Genomic DNA, 20396 nt, shown 5'->3' with positions numbered 1-20396 from the left:
AACTTAATATAAAACTCTGTCCAATTTGTGGTATTTTAATGATAATACAAGATCATGAGCTGTGTAACTTTAACAGTTAGTATTGGACTACTTGTCGTTTGAAACTCAATACTACATGGCTCCAAGTCTGTCAATATGTTTAACTTATTGATAGTTGAACATGCAAATCACAGACTATGGGCCTTGGAAAAGTACAGAAGACAGGAAAGTCTGTTACACAATGTTGTGTAATCATATAACAATATTTTAAACATTTGCAAAACTCAGCTGACCCTGCAAGTCAGTAAGACAAATGATGTTATTACACCTTTTCAAATCCTTGTTAAAAGAGTAAAGTGTAAAGTGCAAAGCTTACCCCAGCTGATGATGACTGTCACCTTGGAAACACAAAGTATAAATCAGCAAAGCAGAGAAAAGCTGCACTCGATGCATCTGCGATCATCTAACCGCGTCTGAAAACGATGATCATCGACGGCTCCTCGCGTCTAGCTTAGTCTCATTTAAGATGGCGACTTAGTGCAGAGAGGTAACGCGGTTATTACATGTCGACATGTCCCTTCTCAGAGTGTGTGCCCTCGCCAGATGTCTGCACCGCCGCGGTTTGTTTGAGAGGTGTGCTGCTCGCGTGTCCTTCGCGGACTGCTGTCACCTGTGCGTGTCGAGGAGCAGCGGCGCAGTCAGACGGATATCAGGTGAGTGCTGTCCGATGTCACACATGAAGTACAGTGACAGGACACACAACATGCACCGCCTGCACACACACGTGTGGGTTTAAACCCAAAGTAACTCTATGGGTTATATAATATATATATAATATATATAATAATGCTGGGTTAGCTCATGTAACAGAAAAAAAAGGTCCTGCTTTGTTTGTTGACTGTTAGCGTTTAACGGTTGGTGAGTAAACTTCTGTTTTTTAGTTGAATTTGTTCATTAAAATAACTAAACGTGATGTAACTTACACTAATAATGCTAGAGACTCTATGGGAAAAGCCTGTTGGACTACTACTTAACAATAACACTCCTTTTTTTAGCAGACGGTGTTTCGGTTTAACCAGTGACCGTGCTAACTGGTGACCGTTAGCGACTGACGTAGCGGTTGTTACGACAGCTGTTGAAACAGGACGAGAATAGCTGTCAAACAAAACACCGACATTTTTGACATGGTGACGTTGATAAGAGAAAAAAACAAACAAACAGACAAACTAAACAAAGAAGGCATTCCTGTTTCAACACCTGTCGTAACTACGACAACCGTTCGACTGTTGGTCACTAGTTAACACGGTCACTTGTTAAACTGAAACACCTCTGAATCCACCAAATGTTCCTTGTGTGTATGTGGAGGAAAAAGTAGCAAAATGAACATTAGGTAAGGAATAGAAGACACATTTATGCATTTATGTTAAGTCTATAACATTTATTATATAATCTATTTGTTTGTTTGTTTTTCAGTGACACCTCTGCAGCTTCAAAAAAGAAATGTTTCGTTTGTATTCCCAAAGGCAGAAGACGGAAAGAAGCGTGTACTGGAACAGTCTCAGTTGTTAGACGGTATGTTATTGTAGACAACAGCATATTGCTGCATTTCTAATATGTTTTTCTAATACCAAACCACGCTAAGTAGCATGCTGAAAATAGTGTAACGCTGATTACACTTAGCTATAAACTTGACTTTTCCATAATCACATTTTTAATGTCCCTTTCAACAGTGGGACAACTGAACACTAACAACGAATGTGGCATATCACCTAAATGTTATGTGTATGTTAAAGGCAAGGTGTGCCATAATACAGTATATAGTTACTGTTCTAAATGAAGTAACAGAATACAAATAGTTATCATTAATTCAATTATGCCAATTCATTTAATAAACCTCGGAAAAATAAGGTAATCTATAAAAGAAATCATCACAAAAAATGTATCTCATCACATTACAATAACAATCTGGTATGTCCTACAATACGTGTACACTTGAATACCTGCAAAGCCTAATCCGCTGTTGTAGTTGCCTATAGCTCTTTCTGAATTTCAGTGTAGTACAAATTTTACATCACATGTCTTTTCTGTTTCTCGCTCTCAGTGCTTGAGGCCAGGATTACCCAACTCCAATCCGACGTCGTTCTAGATGTCCAGCATGCAAAGGTGCAGTTTATTAAAGCCCCGTCCGCTGGAAGGGGGGGTATATCTGGCAAGGGTCCCAAAAGCACACCTAAGGAAAAAACTGACATTCCTAAATCACGACAGACTGTTGCTAAAGGAGCTTCTAAATCTCAGACCAGCCGCTGGATGAAAAAATTAACTGAGGAAAAGAAAAACAAACTTAAGAAACAGCAGCACCTCGAGCTGAAAATACAGAAGAATGTCAAGGAGAAACCTACAGCCCAATCTAAAGCGAGCAAAAGCAGCTTAATGCTACCTGGTACTTCAAAAAAAATTATATCTACCACAGCTAAAAAGACTGTGCCCTTTAATAAGAAGAAAAGAGGGCACATGACATTGTCTGATGAGATTCGTGCTGCAGTTTCTTCAACGCTTGCCCCCGCTGCTACTGCTACTGCTACGGCTGGTGCTGCTACTGCTGCTGTTACTGCTGCAGCAGGGAGAGCACCCATGCCAGCAGCAGCCATGCCACATAAAGTATCTAAAGGGAAACCGAAGCACGCTAAAAAACAGGTTTGCAGTAAAGAGGACCAAAATCAGACAGTTACCGATGCCAAAGAGCTGGCTGAGCTGGAGGAGCTGGAGAAAAGGCTCAATGAGCAACTGAACCAGTGGACGTCTTCACATAACCCAGAGCGCCTACAGGAGGCCACTGTAGGAACAGCATGTGGGGACATCGTGCTGAGCATCTGCGCTTACCTGGAGGGGTGTGTGTTTGCCGGGGACATTGACAGGGCACACTCTTTCCTGCTCAGCCAGCACAGAGTTATGAGTCGACGTAAACATCTGAACACAGACATCTACAACATCTTGATGAGGGTGTGGGCCAAGAAAGTGAGTTCAACACACTAAGACACTTGTTTCCTTGATGTCATTAAACATTTCTGGAGTGAACATTGGTATAAAGTGTGTGTGTGTGAAAGCAAAGTTCAATGCTCCCCCCATAAAACTCTCTCTCTCTGTTTATAGGGCACATTGAATCACATTGGCCGCATCTTCATTTTGTTAGAAGAGGCTGGTCTGAAGCCAAATCTGGGTTCCTACTGTGCTGCCCTAGAGTGTATGGGTCGCAATCCCAACTGCTCCCCAAAGATTGTCACAAGGTATGCACGCACGCGCACACACACACACACATGCTCACCACCACCCATGAACAAGGCTCATGAAAAGTGCATTTGTGATAACATTTGACATATTTATTCATTATCATTTTATACTTAACAAGAGGGTTATTACTGTGAGGATTCTTAGCGATGTCAGTTTTTAAAGCAGGGCAGTGGCAATATAGAGGCTTACCAGCAGGGGTCATGTTATGCTCATGGTTTACACTTTTGCACATGCTTTCTGAGTCCTGGCATATATTACTTATTTATGATTGTAGCTGTGGTTGTCATTATTTGTGGCAGATTTGATCTAAAAATAAGGATGTCAGAGAAGTAGTGCAGTAATGCGCCCTCTGGTAGTTGCTGAATAGCCCGCTTACTTTGAAAGCATCTACTGTGTTTTCTTCATGTTGTATTTTATAATGTCAAGCATTAATTTTTCCACTGCATGCTACAGTGGTTTAATTACTGCAAGAGATAACAATTACGAGTGGAAACCCTGGACTTGACATTATATCCCGATTATTCTGGTTACTAAGATTGTGTAAAATGTTTCATATAAATTCTATTTAGACTAATTTACTGTACAATATTTAAATACATTTTAAGTGTTAATCAATATAATATATTGACTGGCATCTCATACAGTCTGTACAGTGTGACTCATGATGCAACAGGTAAATCAGCTCAACAGTGCTCAACATGCATGGGGCATTTACAATCTAAATCATGATTCCTTTGCTACAGGTTAATATGCATCTAAAACCCAATTGTGTTTATTATGATTTTCCTTTTTTGTGCTTTTGAGCATCCAACAGGAGTGTCTTTTTATTTTGTTGATTGATTCTGTTTCTCTAATGATTATTACAGCTTTGCACGGCTTACACCTTTTGGTTGTGGCTGCATGCTGACAGCAGTAATTAAGTTGGCTTCGACTTATTGAATTGTTACAATACAGCAGAATTCTGCTGACATGCATTGTGGTGTATTTCATTCATTTTTGTAGCAATAAGGTTGTTGCAACTTTTTTCATGAAGGACAACCTTGGCAGCCAGTAGCCCAGTTTTGTCTCTGTGGTAACTAGGTGATCCTGACAAATCACTGTTTATTAAGTATTATTAATTGAATTGTTATGTCACTGACTTTGTGTCAGTCCCACACTTATTATTATTATTATTACGTGACATTTAACACATGCAGTATAAACCTTCTGGGCACAGCTCACAGCTCCAGCAGAAGACTACATGTGTCACAGTGTGCGAGCCTGTTTGATGGCAGCCAATACAATTAGCTGGCCTGCTGTCCAGGCAGTGGCAGGACTCATATTGAATTTTCTTGAGGAGCCTAGCATTAGTCTGGAGTTATTATAGCAGGAAAAACTACAGGGCACAGGATGTTTGTTTCATTTAATGTAATGCATGGTGACGTGTTTATATAGCTGGTGACGTGTTTATATAGCTGAACATGTACTTTCATAAAACACACGCCCTTGTCCGAAATAGACTACATAAGTCATGTACCAGGTCAGGAGTTGCCCTCTTTGTAGTCTACATTTCAAGACTATATCATATCAATTTCTATTCGACTTTGCAGGACACTAGTAATGTGTCTTTGTAGCCTTCCGTATCCCAGAGCACCTATTACACTGGTCAGGTGTTTACAGGTGTATTCAGACAGTCCTTGTCAAAATCAGTTAATTCCACAAAAGTTATTTGAATCTGGTTTATTTATCAGGTATTTGTGTTTAGGTGTCATAAGTCACGAGAACTTATCAGCCACTTTTAACATATCGCACATGCTGTATATGTTGTTATTGGTTAGGTACTGATAAATTGCAGTACACAAATGCAAAAGGTTGGTTTGAGGTCATTTAGAAATGGTGTCGCAATTACATTGTTTGTCCACTGGAGAGAGAGTCTTATCTCGTCATCAGAAATGTCTGAGTTAAAAGAATATTGACTTTTAGCCCACAACCTTCAGTCTACTGAAGGTCTGACCTTCAGTCTTCTGAAAGTCTGACCTTCATGGATTAAGTCCCTTTGGAGAAGGCACCTTGTAAACCTTTGAAACACACTGTATAATATAACCCACTCCTACAACTGATGATTTTGCAGTTAGAACGAGACGTCTTATCACTCCCCTATGTCACTGCCGGTTTGATAAGTTATTTGAAAGCTTCATTGTCCTCAGTCCCGTTGACAGCTGTTGTACAAACCACACACATACACAGAGAGACACACATACTTTCTTCCTGGACCCTGGGGATATCACCCTATGCAGCGTGGTCCAATAGAGGGACAGGTGGCAGGGCGGCAGGGTTGGCGGCAAGTATCTGGTTGGTCCATCGATCACAGTAAACCGATGCTTATATGACATTGTTGTTCTGCAGTGGAGCACTTCTGCTCAGTCTCTTTCCAAGCAGCCTCTCTCTTTTTTTTCTTACCTTCCTCACTATCTTTGTTTTCTTTGCCACTCGGTTTGTTGTTTGTTGTCTGCCCGTCTTTTCTTTTACTGTGTTGTCTCCTGTTCTCTCCTAATATCACTCTCGCCTCTGAAGTCTCCCCTGCAGCATCCTTGCCCTCGATGTACCCATTCCTTACCCTGCTCCTCCTGTCTCTCTAACACACTCACGAACACATTTATCCCTTTAAGTTTTCCCCTTTGTAAGTGCTGTGTCCTCCAGAGCTCTTTGCTCCCTAGGGTGCAGCAGAGCAGTCACCAGGCTGATTATACTCTATCTTTCAACCTCTCTGCTCTCTTTGTTCTCTTTGGACCACACTGGCAGCACCCAGACTAATCCTTTCTTTGTTCAAGGCTCTCTCATTTACTTAGACCAAAATTGCACATTGCATCACAAGAGACTCCGAGGCATGAGTGGAAATACAAAAAAATTTGACCTCTTTGGCTTGCTTTAGAAATTTTAAATAACATGCTTAATAACATAATACCTTTTTAACTGTAAACATATGACAGAATATTCTTACAGAAAGTTTTATTTGTTGCATCTATTCATTCATGAGCAGAGCCCTGCTCACCTTTGATTAGATTAAGTTGGTGGAAGCTGCTGAGTAAAGGTTTCCTTCAGATGGTAATTAGTGTGCTGTTGTCTATAATTGTCTTGAGGGAAAGGTGTTGCGGTGGGAAGCAGAGCTCTCTCATCCTCTGTGGTTGATGACAAATAGGTCTCTTGGCTTAGTCATGTAGTTCTGTTGTTAGCCTTTAGGAGGCAGTGCAACCAAACGTGCTCTTCGGGTTCCCCAATCTTTGTTGGGTAGAGGCTTTATACCTCAAAGTGTGAATGGCACTAATACGGTTTTACCCCTGTAGACATGTGACATCCTTAATGAATAAAGCATAGTGTACCCTGCAGGTCATACTCATAGATACATACATTACTTGGATGACATCCAGTTAGCGTGAAATACACTGCTAATTAAATAGGTTTTCACTCTCTCTTCGCGCTTTTTATATTTGTATAATTTATAGTACACAGCCTTTGTGTCTGTGCTTCCTGTTAATGTTTGACTTTGTAGAAAATATTTAATTGGACCAAGAATATGTCATTGTACAGCTTAGTACCATTCATGAATAATTTATACAAACAAAACAGTTATCACTTTAACCCCTGAATCCCTGTAATCACACATGATTAAAAATCCACTAGTCTGAAAATATTCATAGACCTTCTTTGGTGTTATAAATGAAATTGAGTTATGGAATAATCTACACCGCTCATTTGTATTCCATGGACTGGTTGCACATCGGTATTATCTGCATTTTGCAGTCCACTCATGGAGACTGCGCTTCTCCGTAGGAGATCTCTGTGAGATTCTATTTAAATAAACATTTCACTCATGTCGTCAAGCGCCCATCTGCCTCAGAATCAAACTTTGAGTCTGACGGAAAAGCTTGTCAATGCAAATTACCTGAAGCGATATTCTGCATCTGTCAATCAGGGAAGCTGAGAGATATACAATGATCCGATAGACAGAGGAGTTTTATTTATTTATTTTAAGATTAATTAATCCGTAGCCCAGCAGGTTAAATGATTATCTCAGTCCTATTCCCGCATCAAACAGGCAGGTCAGAAGGTTGTGAACTCTGAACTTGTGATCATTCTCCAGAGTTTGCTCCATCATAATGACTATAATCTCCCACGTAAGTTAAAATCTACTTATTGTGTCATCTGATCGGACGATTTTCTGGCTAGCTTTCTGAATGCTAAATCTAAAGAGAAACTGAGCTCCGCTAATGGAAAGAAAAAGTCCTGTAGTAAGTAGTAAAAGTATTTTAGAAGTAAATTTTTAGGAGTTGGTTATTCCAGTTGTGTTAGCCATAGGTATTACACACTGTGAGCATGTGCTGGTGAGACAGGCCAATATCTAGGACTTACAGTGTTTGTATGCTGTTGTGTAGAAAACTAATAAATGCAAAGAATATACCATTTCTTATCTTGTTTTTATTTCTTCTTGGTTTTATCCATGTACTGTGCACACATGTCACACTATTATATTAAACTCCCTTAATATCCTTTGTTTGACAGCTTAACCAGATGCTGTTCTATCAGTTTAATGCTACTATAACACTCCCCATTGATTGTCCCATTGGCAGTTCTTACTCACAGAGCTCTCATATGAGTCATTGGAGAGAGCCTGTACGGCATGTTTCTATCCCAAATCCAATAAGTAAGATTTAAAAGCCATAAATCTCAGAACCTGGCAAAATAATAAATATTTATTGAGTCACTAGTTCTGAAGAGCATTCCCAGGTCTCCACAGCTGCCTAAAGGCCAATAAGAACCTCTCTGTATATGTCTCTGTATATCTAGGTGCCTGAGCCAGATGGAGGAGGACGGCCTGTCTGTCGATGATGTGTTCAGTCAGTGTGTGTTCCGACAAGATGAGAGAGACATGGTGCTAAAGGCCTTACGCATCGTCCAGCCTGACTACCAACCCAACCTCAATGTGAACGCAAGCCCTTGCTCCTCATCGCTGGTTCAGGACTTCTACACACAGGTATAACAGGCTAGCTTCAACATTTGTACCACCTATGTTGAGACTGGAACATGATTCATGAATTTTATTGAAATGCTTTTAATATCATCCTATTTGCTGATGTTCCCAGACCACTGTCAATCAAGTCCAATCCAACTACACCCACATAGTCCTTTTGAGACAGATAATCAGAGTTTTTGAATGTGAAACTACATTTTTTCCAGACTCATACTTTTATTGTTGTTCTTTTTGTTATGGACACTAAATGTTCAATACTTAAGATCTGAAACCAGATTTTTAGGGTCTTTAATGGATTGTTGCACAGCAGGCATTTTGACATGTCAAAGCAGGAAACTCAAAAGGACTTCAATTAGGGGAGTTCATGCTGGTGCATGCTGGTGCATGCTGGTTGACCGTCACAGTTACTGGTACACTTAATGGCACTTTTTTAAAAAGATATATGTTTTGGCCTTTTCAAGCTGAAGAGTGACAGGAATGTGGGGAGAGAGATAGTGGAATGACATGCAGCAAAAGGGCCGCAGGTCGGATCCGCTCTATCGACTGAACTAACCAACACCCAGACCACCTGTTTTTGTGGTGGTCTGGCTGTTCCATTGGTATATCTTTGAATATCATTGCCATATGGACTGGAATTATTATGGAAATTTTATGAAAATGTAGGAGGTGATTTGATGATTAGCAGAGAAATATCATGAAAATGTAGGAGGTGATTTGATGATTAGCAGAGAAATATCAGTGGACCTAGTAGTAAACCTTGTGGTTCATCAAAGTTAACTTTGAGTTAAGCATTTAGAGATGCATTGGCTTTAGATGTTTGTTGTAACCCACTTTGTGTTACTTACTGTAAATTAAATGTGGCATAAGCAGTGCCATTACATGCAAAGCTAATAAGCATAAAAGAAAATGTATTAAAAATGAGTCTTGTGTATGTTTTGGGAGTCAAAGCTGCAGAGAGCTGTCAGAAGGCTCCAGCGTGACTACGAAAGATTTGATTGTCACCCCTTCACAGCCAGACAGGCACTGCCCTATTTATAGTGAGCCAACTCTGCTTTCTAATGGGTCCTCCGTTTTCCTTGCCTCTCCTCCTCTCACCTCTCCTCCCTTTTCCCACCTTCCTTCCCCTCCTGATTCTCACATGATTCATTAACAGCTTTTTGTTCAATTGCAGTATTTTTAGCCTCAATCATACCGTCCACCACCATATTTACTTTGATCTTCATCTGAGTGACATGTCAGTATTTTCAGGTCTACTTTATATTATTGATGGCTTGTGTATGTGATGGTAGCAATCAGCAGGTTGTGTATTTTTGTCTTTAAGAGCGTGTGTGAAAGTGGGGTCAAATGTGAAAGCTCCATTGCTGTTGCCACTGATTGCATTTGTAAGGTTGACTAAGTAGTATGTTGGTTATCTGATTGTGACTGTGGCTTTTTGTCAGATTGATTTAATGACTGAAAGCCTGTCCAAATAACTGGCCCACTAGATAACAGAAGAGCAGACTGGATGGTCTCTGGAGTGGTTTGAATCAGTGTTAGCAGCAGACACACAATCTAATTAGAATATTATTTGTTGGTGTGAGCTGGAATTTTGATTAAGTTGATGCTCGTACAAAATGCAGTTTGATCTAGTTTCAACTTGTCATCAGAGATTTTATGGTGTTCTGTTGTTTGATTTATTATTAACAGCTGGAAACAGGCACATATGTATTCCCCTTTTATCAACATTTTTGCTTTCATCACAATGCTAAAAGTAGTTTGTACGCTCCTCAGCCTCCTCGTCAACTCTTGTTAATCCATCCAGTAAATGCATTACAAGATTTACACAGCACAGACAAGAAGGAAAACATTATTATAGGTATGATAATTTGAATTCATTCTGTTTTATGAAGTATTCAAATAAAACCACACAGCTGTACTTTAAAAATAATTTAGAGCAGCTCTAGAGCTTTTCTTTATAGACCACAAGCAGCAAGTTTGTACTTGCAGAACCATTGTGCCAGCACATTTATCACTATCGCTATCTATGGATTTCACCCCGGTCTGCTGATAATGAGGCGTTTGCTTCTGTGCTCATATAAATATTCTGAAGCTCTATTATTGTACAGGAGCTGTCTGGTGAGCGATTTATGTTCTACCACAGTTCCTTAAGCTTTGCTCTGGCTGCTGTCCATGCTTCATCTTTTAGAGTCCTGATTTGCAGTACATCTTGTCTGCTGTCTATGAGCTAGTAAATGTTCTTATTGCTGTACTGCATCCACACATGTCTATAACCTTTCTACGAGGTGTACCGATAATATCCTGTGCTCTTATTACCTTGGCAAGGTCACTATGTCTTTAAACAGTAATTGTCTTTTGAAGCACATCCTATTTCTTTAGCAGAAAAGCGGCGATGACTAGTGTGATACCTAGTTTGTCACCTTGTCAGTGCAAACCACTGTGATCTGACGGGATGTAAAAAGCAGCAGGGGGTCTGTCAGGCGTATGACTGTGAGGGGTTGATTTACTACTACGCCCCCACACACACCTACATTCTGAAATTCAGCTCAGGCTATTTTTGATCAATAGTACACCACTTTGCTGGGTTTATTTTCCATCATGCCACAGATTACTGCATGTAAAGGTTTTATACTCATCAACTTTTGTAAGTACCAGGGACGTCACCAACAAATTATCTGGCTCTAAACATCACCACCAATCTGTTTGTCGACTAGCCTGCTATGTAATGTTCAGTTGAATCCTGAAAATAAGAATAAGTAATAAACTGAGAATAACAAATTCATTGTTTGCTTTTGTGCAATTCTGAGCCAAAGCATGTGCGACTGAAACTCTTGGCAGCAGACTGACTTGCTTTTATGACTTGGCTACCACTCACTGGCCTGAAAAAGCTGTCTTTACTTCTTGCCCTGAATTGATCCTTTCAGACAAAGCTTATTCGCAGGTTGTGTAGTGCCAGTGTCCAGAATTCAAGTGGTTCTATTTAAGTAGTGTAGAGATGCTTAAAACTAAGCTGACAATCTTGCTGTCTTGAGAGGTTAATAACAGGGCAAGAAAGTCCCTTAATGTCATGCATTATTCTTTCTGTCTTTGTGTGTCTTTTAGAGGGTAGATCACCAGTACCCCAAACTGGACTTCACTCGGGAGGAGCTTCAGGAGCGTTTCAAGCAACAGCTCAGCATCGAACAGTCCTGCACAGTCACCATTGACTCTGTGGAAGCTGTTAAGCCCGTCACAAAAAACATGGCCAAAATGGTAAACATACCCACCTGTTGTCTCTCTTCATCTTCATTGCATTTGCAGTACACAAGACTACTAAAAATCTGGAAATACTTTAAATACTCAAAAATGCTGTGTTATGAAATTGAGTTGTCATAAATAGACTTTTTGGTGCTCAGTGTTCAACCTTCTAATCTCTGATGAACCTTAAATCCTAAAACATGCTAGAAATCAAAACATCAGTATTTTATTGTCAGATTGTGATGAACTTCTCCTTTTGTGCTGAAATTTTGTCTCTTTAAGCTGCAGAAAATTGCACGTATACCTTTCCTATTTATCTTTGTCTCCTATGAGTAAAGTTTCTCTGATATAAACTTTGAAATGATATGCATTTAGGCCTGACAGGTTAGAGGCAGAAACATCATATTCCTGTGGTGTCCCTTCTTTCCAACTCTGGCATTTACAGTCTAGCCTGGCTCGTCTGCCTCTGCAGATGGGCTATGTGGGAAGCGAGCAGGCTGAGAGTCTCTGGTGGTCAGGAAGCATTTACAGACAGGCAGAGCAGAATAATAATGTATTGTAATGGAGGCCTCTGGAGAGAACTCAGAGTCACCTCTCCTGCCACCATCCAGGCTGTGTCTCTGCTTCAGTCAGACTGGGTAAAACTCTGAATAGTGAAGATTAATACATAGACACAGTCATGCAGAGAACATAGGTATAACCACAATACTGCCACAGACACATGTACATCATGTCAGTCATGTCTTGTCAGGTACAGCTAAATTATTAGTATTAGTCTATAACCACAAAGCGATTCACTTAAGCAGCTAGTCTGGCTGTGTCCATGTAATTCTTTTAATTAGAGGACTTTAGATGTGCTGGTAGGCAGATTTTTTACTTGTGTATACAGCCTGGGTAGCTCTTTACCTTGTTTTTTAGTCTTTGTGCTAAGCTAAACCACCGGTCTACTGGCTATAGCTTCATATAAGAGTCTTATTAGTCTTCTCTCACTTCCTGGATAGAAAGTGAATATTGAGCATATAGTGTTTCCCAAAACATTAAACTATTCCATTAACTTAAATATACTGGAATGGGGATGATAAATCTAAATCTATCACTGATAAATTATATACATCCCAGCTCCAAACCAAACAAGTCACCCCAAACAAGATGAATAACTCTGTGACCCAGTTGTTTTCTCCATCTGTCATCTGGAGGCAAACAAGCCTAACCATCAAATCTAATGCACAGTCATGTTGCACAATACCTCTGTCTCCAGTGAGAGGTGGTCCTATCTGCAGCCTCACAATTTATAATGGCTTCCCATCTGGTCCATGCAGTGTGTGATAAACAAGGATTGCTGCAGGAGTGTTTGTTTCATTTGACACATTCTTTAAGGGTTTCCCGCTGGCAGTCACTGTCATGGCATGGATGACCTCCAGTTGTTTTGTCCTTTCAGAGGAAGCTGCTGGCGGATCAGCGGGCACATTGGCAGAATATTCTCCTCCAGGCCCTGAGGGAGAGCAAGATGATCCTGGCTAACACCAACACCAAGGACTACAGGCTTAACCTTTATCCCTATCTTTGCCTGCTGCAGGATAGCGAGTATGTTGACATCATGATACAGGTAATACAAACCACCTAACCAAGCCTACCACTCAGTGAAACGCCAGAAGTCTCATCTTTAACAAAGACATGTCAGTGTTTGAGACAAAGAGATTTGATTGACAGCCGCTTCACTTTACTACAACATTATAAAAAGATGTGTTGTGATGTCACTGTTACGCTTCTTTTGTTTTCTCAACACTGTCGTTGTGCAATACGACCCAGCCAATCTGGGAAACCACAAAACTCAAATCAAGTGGCTGACAGTGACAGCAGCTGCAAAAGGATCAGGCTTCATCTTTGGCAGCAAAGGAGAGCCTGCTTTGATCAGACACCTTTGCTTCCGGCTTAGAGAAACACACAGGATGAGATGTTAATTCTGAAAAGAGCATTTTCACTTTGATTTCCCCTCTGACTGAAGGATTTCTTTTTCATCGGATCTGCTAAAAGATCTGCTTTTTATTACAAAATTGTGATAAATGTTTTCTCCTGTTTGACCTTTTGAAACATGTCCAGAGTGTTGCCAACATGCCTCCCAGTGGAGAGTCACTGAAGGTTTTAGCCAGCGATCTGGGCAACAGGGTCTACACCAAATACTTTGTGCGGCAGAAGTACCAGAGTCAGGCGGTGGAAAAACTGAGCAACATTTACAACGATTACACAGACCTGCTTGCCAAAGACACCAAGGTAAAGAAATCATCATCATCGTGCTCCATATATCTTCTCATATGTGTACATATGCAGGTCCTCAAATTCAGCAGTGAAGAATATAAATAAACTAATTAACTAAGATGAAAGACAAAATATTAAATAAATCAGAAATGTGACAGATGTTTAAATGGGTGGAATATTTTGTTACCATATTCATCACCTCATCGATGCGTTGTTGTATTTTTTTAGTGGAATAAATGACCTCAATGGGATTTCATAGCCAGTATCACTGACTCAGTGTTCCACCAGTGTTTTGATGGTTCTGGTTCACTGGGGAAAACTGCTAAAGTCATCAAGACTATAATAAGCAAGAGCTCATTATACTGGAGGAGCAAGTTAGTCTAGAAGTTAGGTAAGGTGTTTGTTTCATGCAAGTTATTTCACATGCAGCCTTTGTAGTTAAAATAATGCGTTCATCATTGTGTTCTTTTGTTGTAACTATAATGAGTCAAAATATTAATCACATTTCTTAAGAACTTATGGCTATTTTTTGATTAGATCACAAAACAGCACCTGTTTGATGAATTCTCTTAGGTCTGAATGTTAAAACTGATATCTTTCTCACACATGTTGACGTGTCTTCCAAACAATGTAGCTCACTGTGTGTGTCTTTTTAGGAGTATGACGTCCTTCCCAGGGAGCAGTGGTGTAAGCTGGAGATGGAGCAGAGTTCAGGACCAACGCTACAGGGAGGAGAGATCCAATGGCCGTACATAGTAACCCTGGAGCTGGGCACTTGGATGGTGGATATAATGGTTAAGAACCTCAAAATCAATAGCGACATCCTGAACCCGGCTTTTGACAGGAAGCTCATCCCAATCCTCTATCACATGTACACCTTCCGTAGCACACGCCAGGTACAGTAGAAGTGCACTTTCCAAATGCTGAATTGGTCTATTCCACATGGGTATCAAAGAAGTTGGCTACCCTGGCGTTGGTAGTGATTAATGCTTAAGTGATCTTTCCAAATAGACGGTTTCGATAACATGGTGACAGGATTTCTGAGCATTAAACCAGACCAAAAAACAGATCCTGTCAGCTGAGATTTATGTGGAAAATGGTCCACAATTATACGCTCTCCATTGAGAAAAATATTGAAAAGGATTAAAAATAAAACACAGCGGGCTGTTCATTATGAGAAAAAGATCAAATCCATATCTGAAAATTACACACAATTAGTCTGATTAAGAGATTTACCTGGTACCATTGAAGTAGTGGCTAAATATTTGCATACAAGCAAAGGAAATACCTGAAAACACTTGACCTTCACTTCACATAAGAAGTCTGTCTGTCACTCTAAGCCTATTAGCTTGTACACATGTGCTCCCTCCTATCCAGTGTGGAGCGCCAAAGAGTGTGAATTAGAAAACCATTTCCCTCCTGTGTGAGTTGGCAGGGTGAACAGGTGAGTAAGATGAATAGGTTCCAGGCTAATCCCTTTTTTAGCGTCCCCTTAATTGGCTCACTGATTTACTGCCATGGGGCCCAGCAGGAGGGTGAGCCGACCGTGTCAGGGGAGAAAGGCAAAAAGAACCGTGAACTTTTTTGGACTTGATGGACTTTGACAGTAGGGCGTACTGTTGCAGAATTTTGTTTTGGTGTGTTTATTTATATATCTCTCCTCCTCCCTGTACTCTCTTTTCTCATATTCTCCCATCCCCTTTCTTTCTCTTTGGAGGTTAGCCCATCAGGGGAGCATCCTAATGATTTTACAGCACAGCATGGCAGTCTGACTCATGCAAGCAATGCTGAGGTGTTTTATTTTTCTGTCAGCTTACTGTTTTTTTTTTTCTTTCTTCTGATCATTTTCTTTATGTCCAGTTCTACATACTGCAGGTGTTAAGTAGTTAAAACTAGGACAAAATAACTGTTGCTTCAAAGCAATGGCCTGGGGGAAAAAACTTCCATAGTGTGCTACAATGACACATGACCAGGGTTTATATAATTTAATAAAGAAAAGAAAAATGTTCCACTACATCATCTGCAATGGGAGAAGCTCCAGTATTGTAAGCCACACTTCACATCACTATTTATAAAATGAAAATGGGACTAACCTGTTTAGCTGTGAGGCTACGTACTTTATCATACTTGATCTGATATTTTCTGGTTGTGTGAATGGTGGAATGATCTCATTGGAAATTTGTTTGTGTCTGCTGAGTTTAAGATTGCTGCATCCAATTGGATTTCCTATCATGTTTCACCCTCCAGATTGGCTTCATCAAGCCCCACCCCATATTGACTCAGATGCAGCAGGACGCCACGGAGACCAAGTTGACCTTTGACTCCTATGTGATGCCAATGCTGTGCCCTCCCGTACCCTGGACTTCTGTTAAGTTTGGAGCCTACCTCCTGACACCTACCAAACTGATGCGCACTGTGGAAGGGGCCACACAACATGAGGTGTTGTTGGAGAAATGCCAGAACCTCCAACCAGTCCTTGACTCTCTCAACCAGCTGGGAAACTGTGCCTGGACAATCAACAAACCCTTGTTGGATATTATTATCTCCATCTTCAATGATCGGGGTAGTGATAAGTTAGACATCCCTCCACCTCTGTCAGAGGCCCCCCAAATACCTCACTTCAACCCCCAAGATCCCTCTTATACTGCTTCTGAGAAAGCCCACATGAAGAAGCAGGTGATTAATGCTAAAAAGAAATGCAGTGAGATGCACAGCCTGCGTATGGATGCTCTATATAAACTTTCCATCGCTAATCACATGCGGGATGAGATCTTTTGGTTCCCACACAACATGGACTTCCGTGGACGAACCTACCCCTGTCCACCATACTTTAATCACCTAGGCAGTGATGTCACACGGGCTGTCCTTGTGTTTGCAGAGGGAAAGCCCCTCGGTCCGAAGGGCCTGGACTGGCTTAAGATCCACTTAGTCAATCTGACAGGACTGAAAAAGAGAAGCTCACTACAGGGACGTTTGGAGTACGCCGACACCATCATGGAGGACATACTGGACTCTGCCGACAATCCTCTCAATGTCAGTTGGTCTTTATTTCTCTTCACTCGTTCATTGATAGCTTAGTCCAACATACATTCATAACATTTCTTATGAAAACTACTCAGTTATGATTTACAAATTCTGTAAATATGCAGATTATAGCACAACCCCTGACCGGCTACTTAAAGCAGTGACAAAATCTAAAGGTCATATGAATATCTGTAGAAACAAAAAGTGAAAAAAACAGGCTGCGTTTCTGCATGCAGGATAACGTGCCATGTGCTTGTGTTTGTCTTTCTCAGGGTAAGAAGTGGTGGATGAATGCAGATGAGCCTTGGCAGGCTCTGGCCTGCTGCATGGAGATATCCAATGCTGTGAGATCTCCTGACCCAACACAGTTCATCTCTCATTTTCCTGTTCACCAGGTACCATAAAACCCAGAATTATTTATCTGTTTGCGATTCGAATGTCATGTTCAATCTCCTACTCACGTGTTCTTTAATAAGACATTCAACTGCAAAACAAATATGTAAAGGTACATTTATTTTTCTTCATGTTAGAGCAGATTATCCTTAGGAATTTACTCATCTGACGACGCCCCAGGCCAGTCATATTTCTAGTTTATAGCCTTCTAAAAATAAGGTGTGCCATTCAGTCGTGTTTTATAGTGCAGTTTCAGAGGGCACATCAAAGTTAACAAGGCAAGACCTCCCCAGCCATCTGGGGCCATTTAATGTTATCTGCCATAAACCTGTAGCTCTAATCTTACCAACCAGACCACAGCTCCAGTTACCCTGTACTGAGATCTGGCATTTAAGCCTCAGCCTTCTCTTACACAAACCAAAGCACTGAACAAATCATCTAGAAGAGTGCCAGTGTTGCTTGTATATGTATTGCACTGTGTAGCCCACTAACTGTGCATCCTTATGTCAGGAAATCATTTTACGGGGTTTAAGCATCATCTGTGGCTGTTATAATTTTCCAGAGTAAAGCAGTGCTCTCTGCTCCTCAGGCCTTTGTTAAAAGCCTTATTTTAATGAAGCTTTTATTTGGCACTTGAGAAAATGTCTCTCATTTATGTTACACATTTATATAATCCCTTTTGATTGATTAATGCTAATTATACCAAACACACAAATTGCTGAAAATTGTCATGGCAAATTCCATTAAAGCACAAACAAAAGTCATACAAGTGGCAGTAATTTTCCTGACTCTGGGCTTTAAGCATATTCAAAAGAAAAAGCATAAAAATGCAGTGAAATCAATATGGTTAAATGTATTTAGCACCTCTTTGCAGCTATTTGAAAGGACAATAGCTCCAAGGTTTTCACTGAGTGCAGCTTTAACCTGTTCAGTGACTGTAAATGAAAGTTTCCCTTTCAGCTAAATCTGTCACACATCAAATTGATGTTAATTAACAAGTACTATCCCTGATAAAATAAAAAATTAAATGAGTAAATAAAAGACAGGAAAAGATCTAAATAGCCAAAAGGAGTCTGGTTTGAGTGAGAGACTTTTAACTGCTGTTACAGAACTGTCACTATCACTTAAGCACACCGAAGGCCAGCTGCTGCTCTCTGCAGATGCAACAGTGTAAGCGTCATATAGGCATAATGGACAAGCAAGGTCAAATTCCACATTTTGATGGGAGTGAAATGAAAAAGACAAATTCTACAGTTGGCAGGAATGTTGCCAACTTCACTGCAATATTTATATTGAGCTGATTATGGGGATGTTGCTGGTGGACAGCCTAATGCATTTCATTTCGACTGGGACAATCAAACACAAATTCAATATAAAAATGGACCTATCATTTGGTGTGAATGACCAGTATTCATTTATCATCAGTTGAATATGTATACCTCTAGTTCTGCTGTTGTCTGATGCTAAATCCAACCCAGATGTTGCTTTGAATTGATCTTAGATGGTTTGATAGCATCAACGGCCACAACCAAATGTTTTTTTCATGTGTTTCATATTGCCCTTTGTCCCATGTTTCTGTTTTGTCTTTGTTCTCTTCTGTTCCTTTGTTGTTCTTTTACTTCCACATTTTTCATCATCTGTTTTCTTCTTGTCTTGTCCGCCCTTAACCTTTCTCCCTACGCTGCTGACCTCAGTAATTTTTTCTCTGTTCTTCACTGCTTTAATCTTTTCTTTTTTGTTTTTCGTCTCTCTCCACTTCTCCTCCAGGACGGCTCCTGTAATGGTCTCCAGCACTATGCTGCTCTAGGCAGAGATGTTATAGGTGCCAAATCGGTCAACCTCATGCCCTGTGAGGTGCCCCAGGATGTGTACAGCGGAGTAGCACAGCAGGTCAGCAGGTTTTTGGTCTGCAGTGTTTTGTTCCCTTCTTTGAACTTAAAGTAACTAAATTGTGGCTGATTTCAGTTGCAAGGCACGTCACAGTAGCTTAGCTTTTTAATATTCAGATGACTCACTGTATCCCATAGTGAGTGACAGACTAGGCATTTAGAATATATTTCAGGTTTCTCACTTTAGGTCTTGCATTTAAATGTGCTTAGTCTCTCATAACTTGCATCAAAGTGAGAGTAGAGTAAAACCTGCCTCCCATATCCAAAGATTCTATTAAAGAACACTGCGTACTATGAACCTGCACACACAGTCTGAACCTAACTGTGATGTACTGACATTCCAGTACAGGAGGAATCGGAGTATGCTGAGTCTTTCCAAGGACAGTGACTGTAACTGCAAAATATTTGGTGGATTTGTCAATGAGCTAAGAGGATGCACTTTGCTGTCGCGATGTCACTGTTGTATTTTTACCTCTGGAAATTACAGCTATTTTTAGATGATTTACATTATATCAGTCTGTTGATCTACCTTGATAAATAAATAAATCTTGTTACTCGCAAGGATATGCTGCGCAATAAGTTATTGTGGAAAAATTCACATGATTGGAGACTAGTAGAGCCAAAATGATTAGTTGATTACTATATTAGTTGATCAACAGAAACTATTATTTAATACTTTTTAAGCAAATGTTGCCAAATATTTTCTGTTCTTCTAAACTGTGAGGAATGTTCTGCTTTTTTCCATTTTATGTGAATTTGATGTGCTGCAAAAGACGTGTCTTGAACACATTTTCTTGGGGGACTTTGCGTGTTTCAGGTGGAGGAGTTCCGAGCGAGGGATGCAGCAAGCGGTCTAAAGATTGCCCAGGCTTTGGAGGGCTTCATCAGCAGGAAAGTGGTCAAGCAGACCGTGATGACTGTGGTGTACGGGGTCACACGCTACGGGGGGCGCCTCCAGATAGAGAAAAGACTGAAGGAGATTGATGAGTTCCCCAAGGTACAACCGCAGTGGAGGGTGGTGGACAGGAGCTTCCCTCGTCCTGCACACTGTTTTATTTTTAGTGTTGTATCAGACAGAGTGGCCTTTTGGTACAGGATCTCCTCTATATGGGCCTCCCCTTACACCTTTAGGTTATACATTCTTATATTGAGGCTAGAGGGACTCATAATTAAGTATAAGGTCTTCTCTACTCAGGTCTATCATCCTTGCACACTATTGCTCCATTGTCACATGTGCATGGGGGCATTTATCACACAGATGACAGTGACCGTACAATTTGAGCACATTTGATTGTGCACCCAAAGGGATTTCAGTAACTTTGACC

General features: G+C 40.5%; 1 protein-coding gene across 2 annotated transcripts in view; it reads left to right on the top strand.

Moving 5' to 3' along the window:
- Nucleotides 1-371: 371 nt before the first annotated feature.
- polrmt (polymerase (RNA) mitochondrial (DNA directed)) overlaps nt 372-20396 on the top strand; it is a 43162-nt gene continuing 23137 nt past the window's right edge. For both annotated transcript variants that reach the window (XR_003464049.1, XM_027290336.1), the window contains exons 1-13: nt 372-692; nt 1453-1551; nt 2081-2994; nt 3130-3263; nt 8092-8278; nt 11375-11524; nt 12948-13115; nt 13610-13780; nt 14422-14661; nt 16013-16798; nt 17062-17184; nt 18950-19072; nt 19889-20068. Coding sequence is in view for 1 of the 2 variants with exons in the window: in XM_027290336.1 (XP_027146137.1) it covers nt 551-692; nt 1453-1551; nt 2081-2994; nt 3130-3263; nt 8092-8278; nt 11375-11524; nt 12948-13115; nt 13610-13780; nt 14422-14661; nt 16013-16798; nt 17062-17184; nt 18950-19072; nt 19889-20068 (3417 nt within the window). In the remaining variant the exon portion in view is untranslated. The remainder of the gene's footprint in view (nt 693-1452; nt 1552-2080; nt 2995-3129; nt 3264-8091; nt 8279-11374; nt 11525-12947; nt 13116-13609; nt 13781-14421; nt 14662-16012; nt 16799-17061; nt 17185-18949; nt 19073-19888; nt 20069-20396) is intronic.

This window comes from Larimichthys crocea, chromosome XVII (assembly GCF_000972845.2).
Source record: "Larimichthys crocea isolate SSNF chromosome XVII, L_crocea_2.0, whole genome shotgun sequence".
Lineage (NCBI taxonomy): Eukaryota > Metazoa > Chordata > Actinopteri > Sciaenidae > Larimichthys > Larimichthys crocea.
Note: the sequence above shows the minus strand (reverse complement) of the source record. Positions and strands in the feature narration are given on the sequence as shown.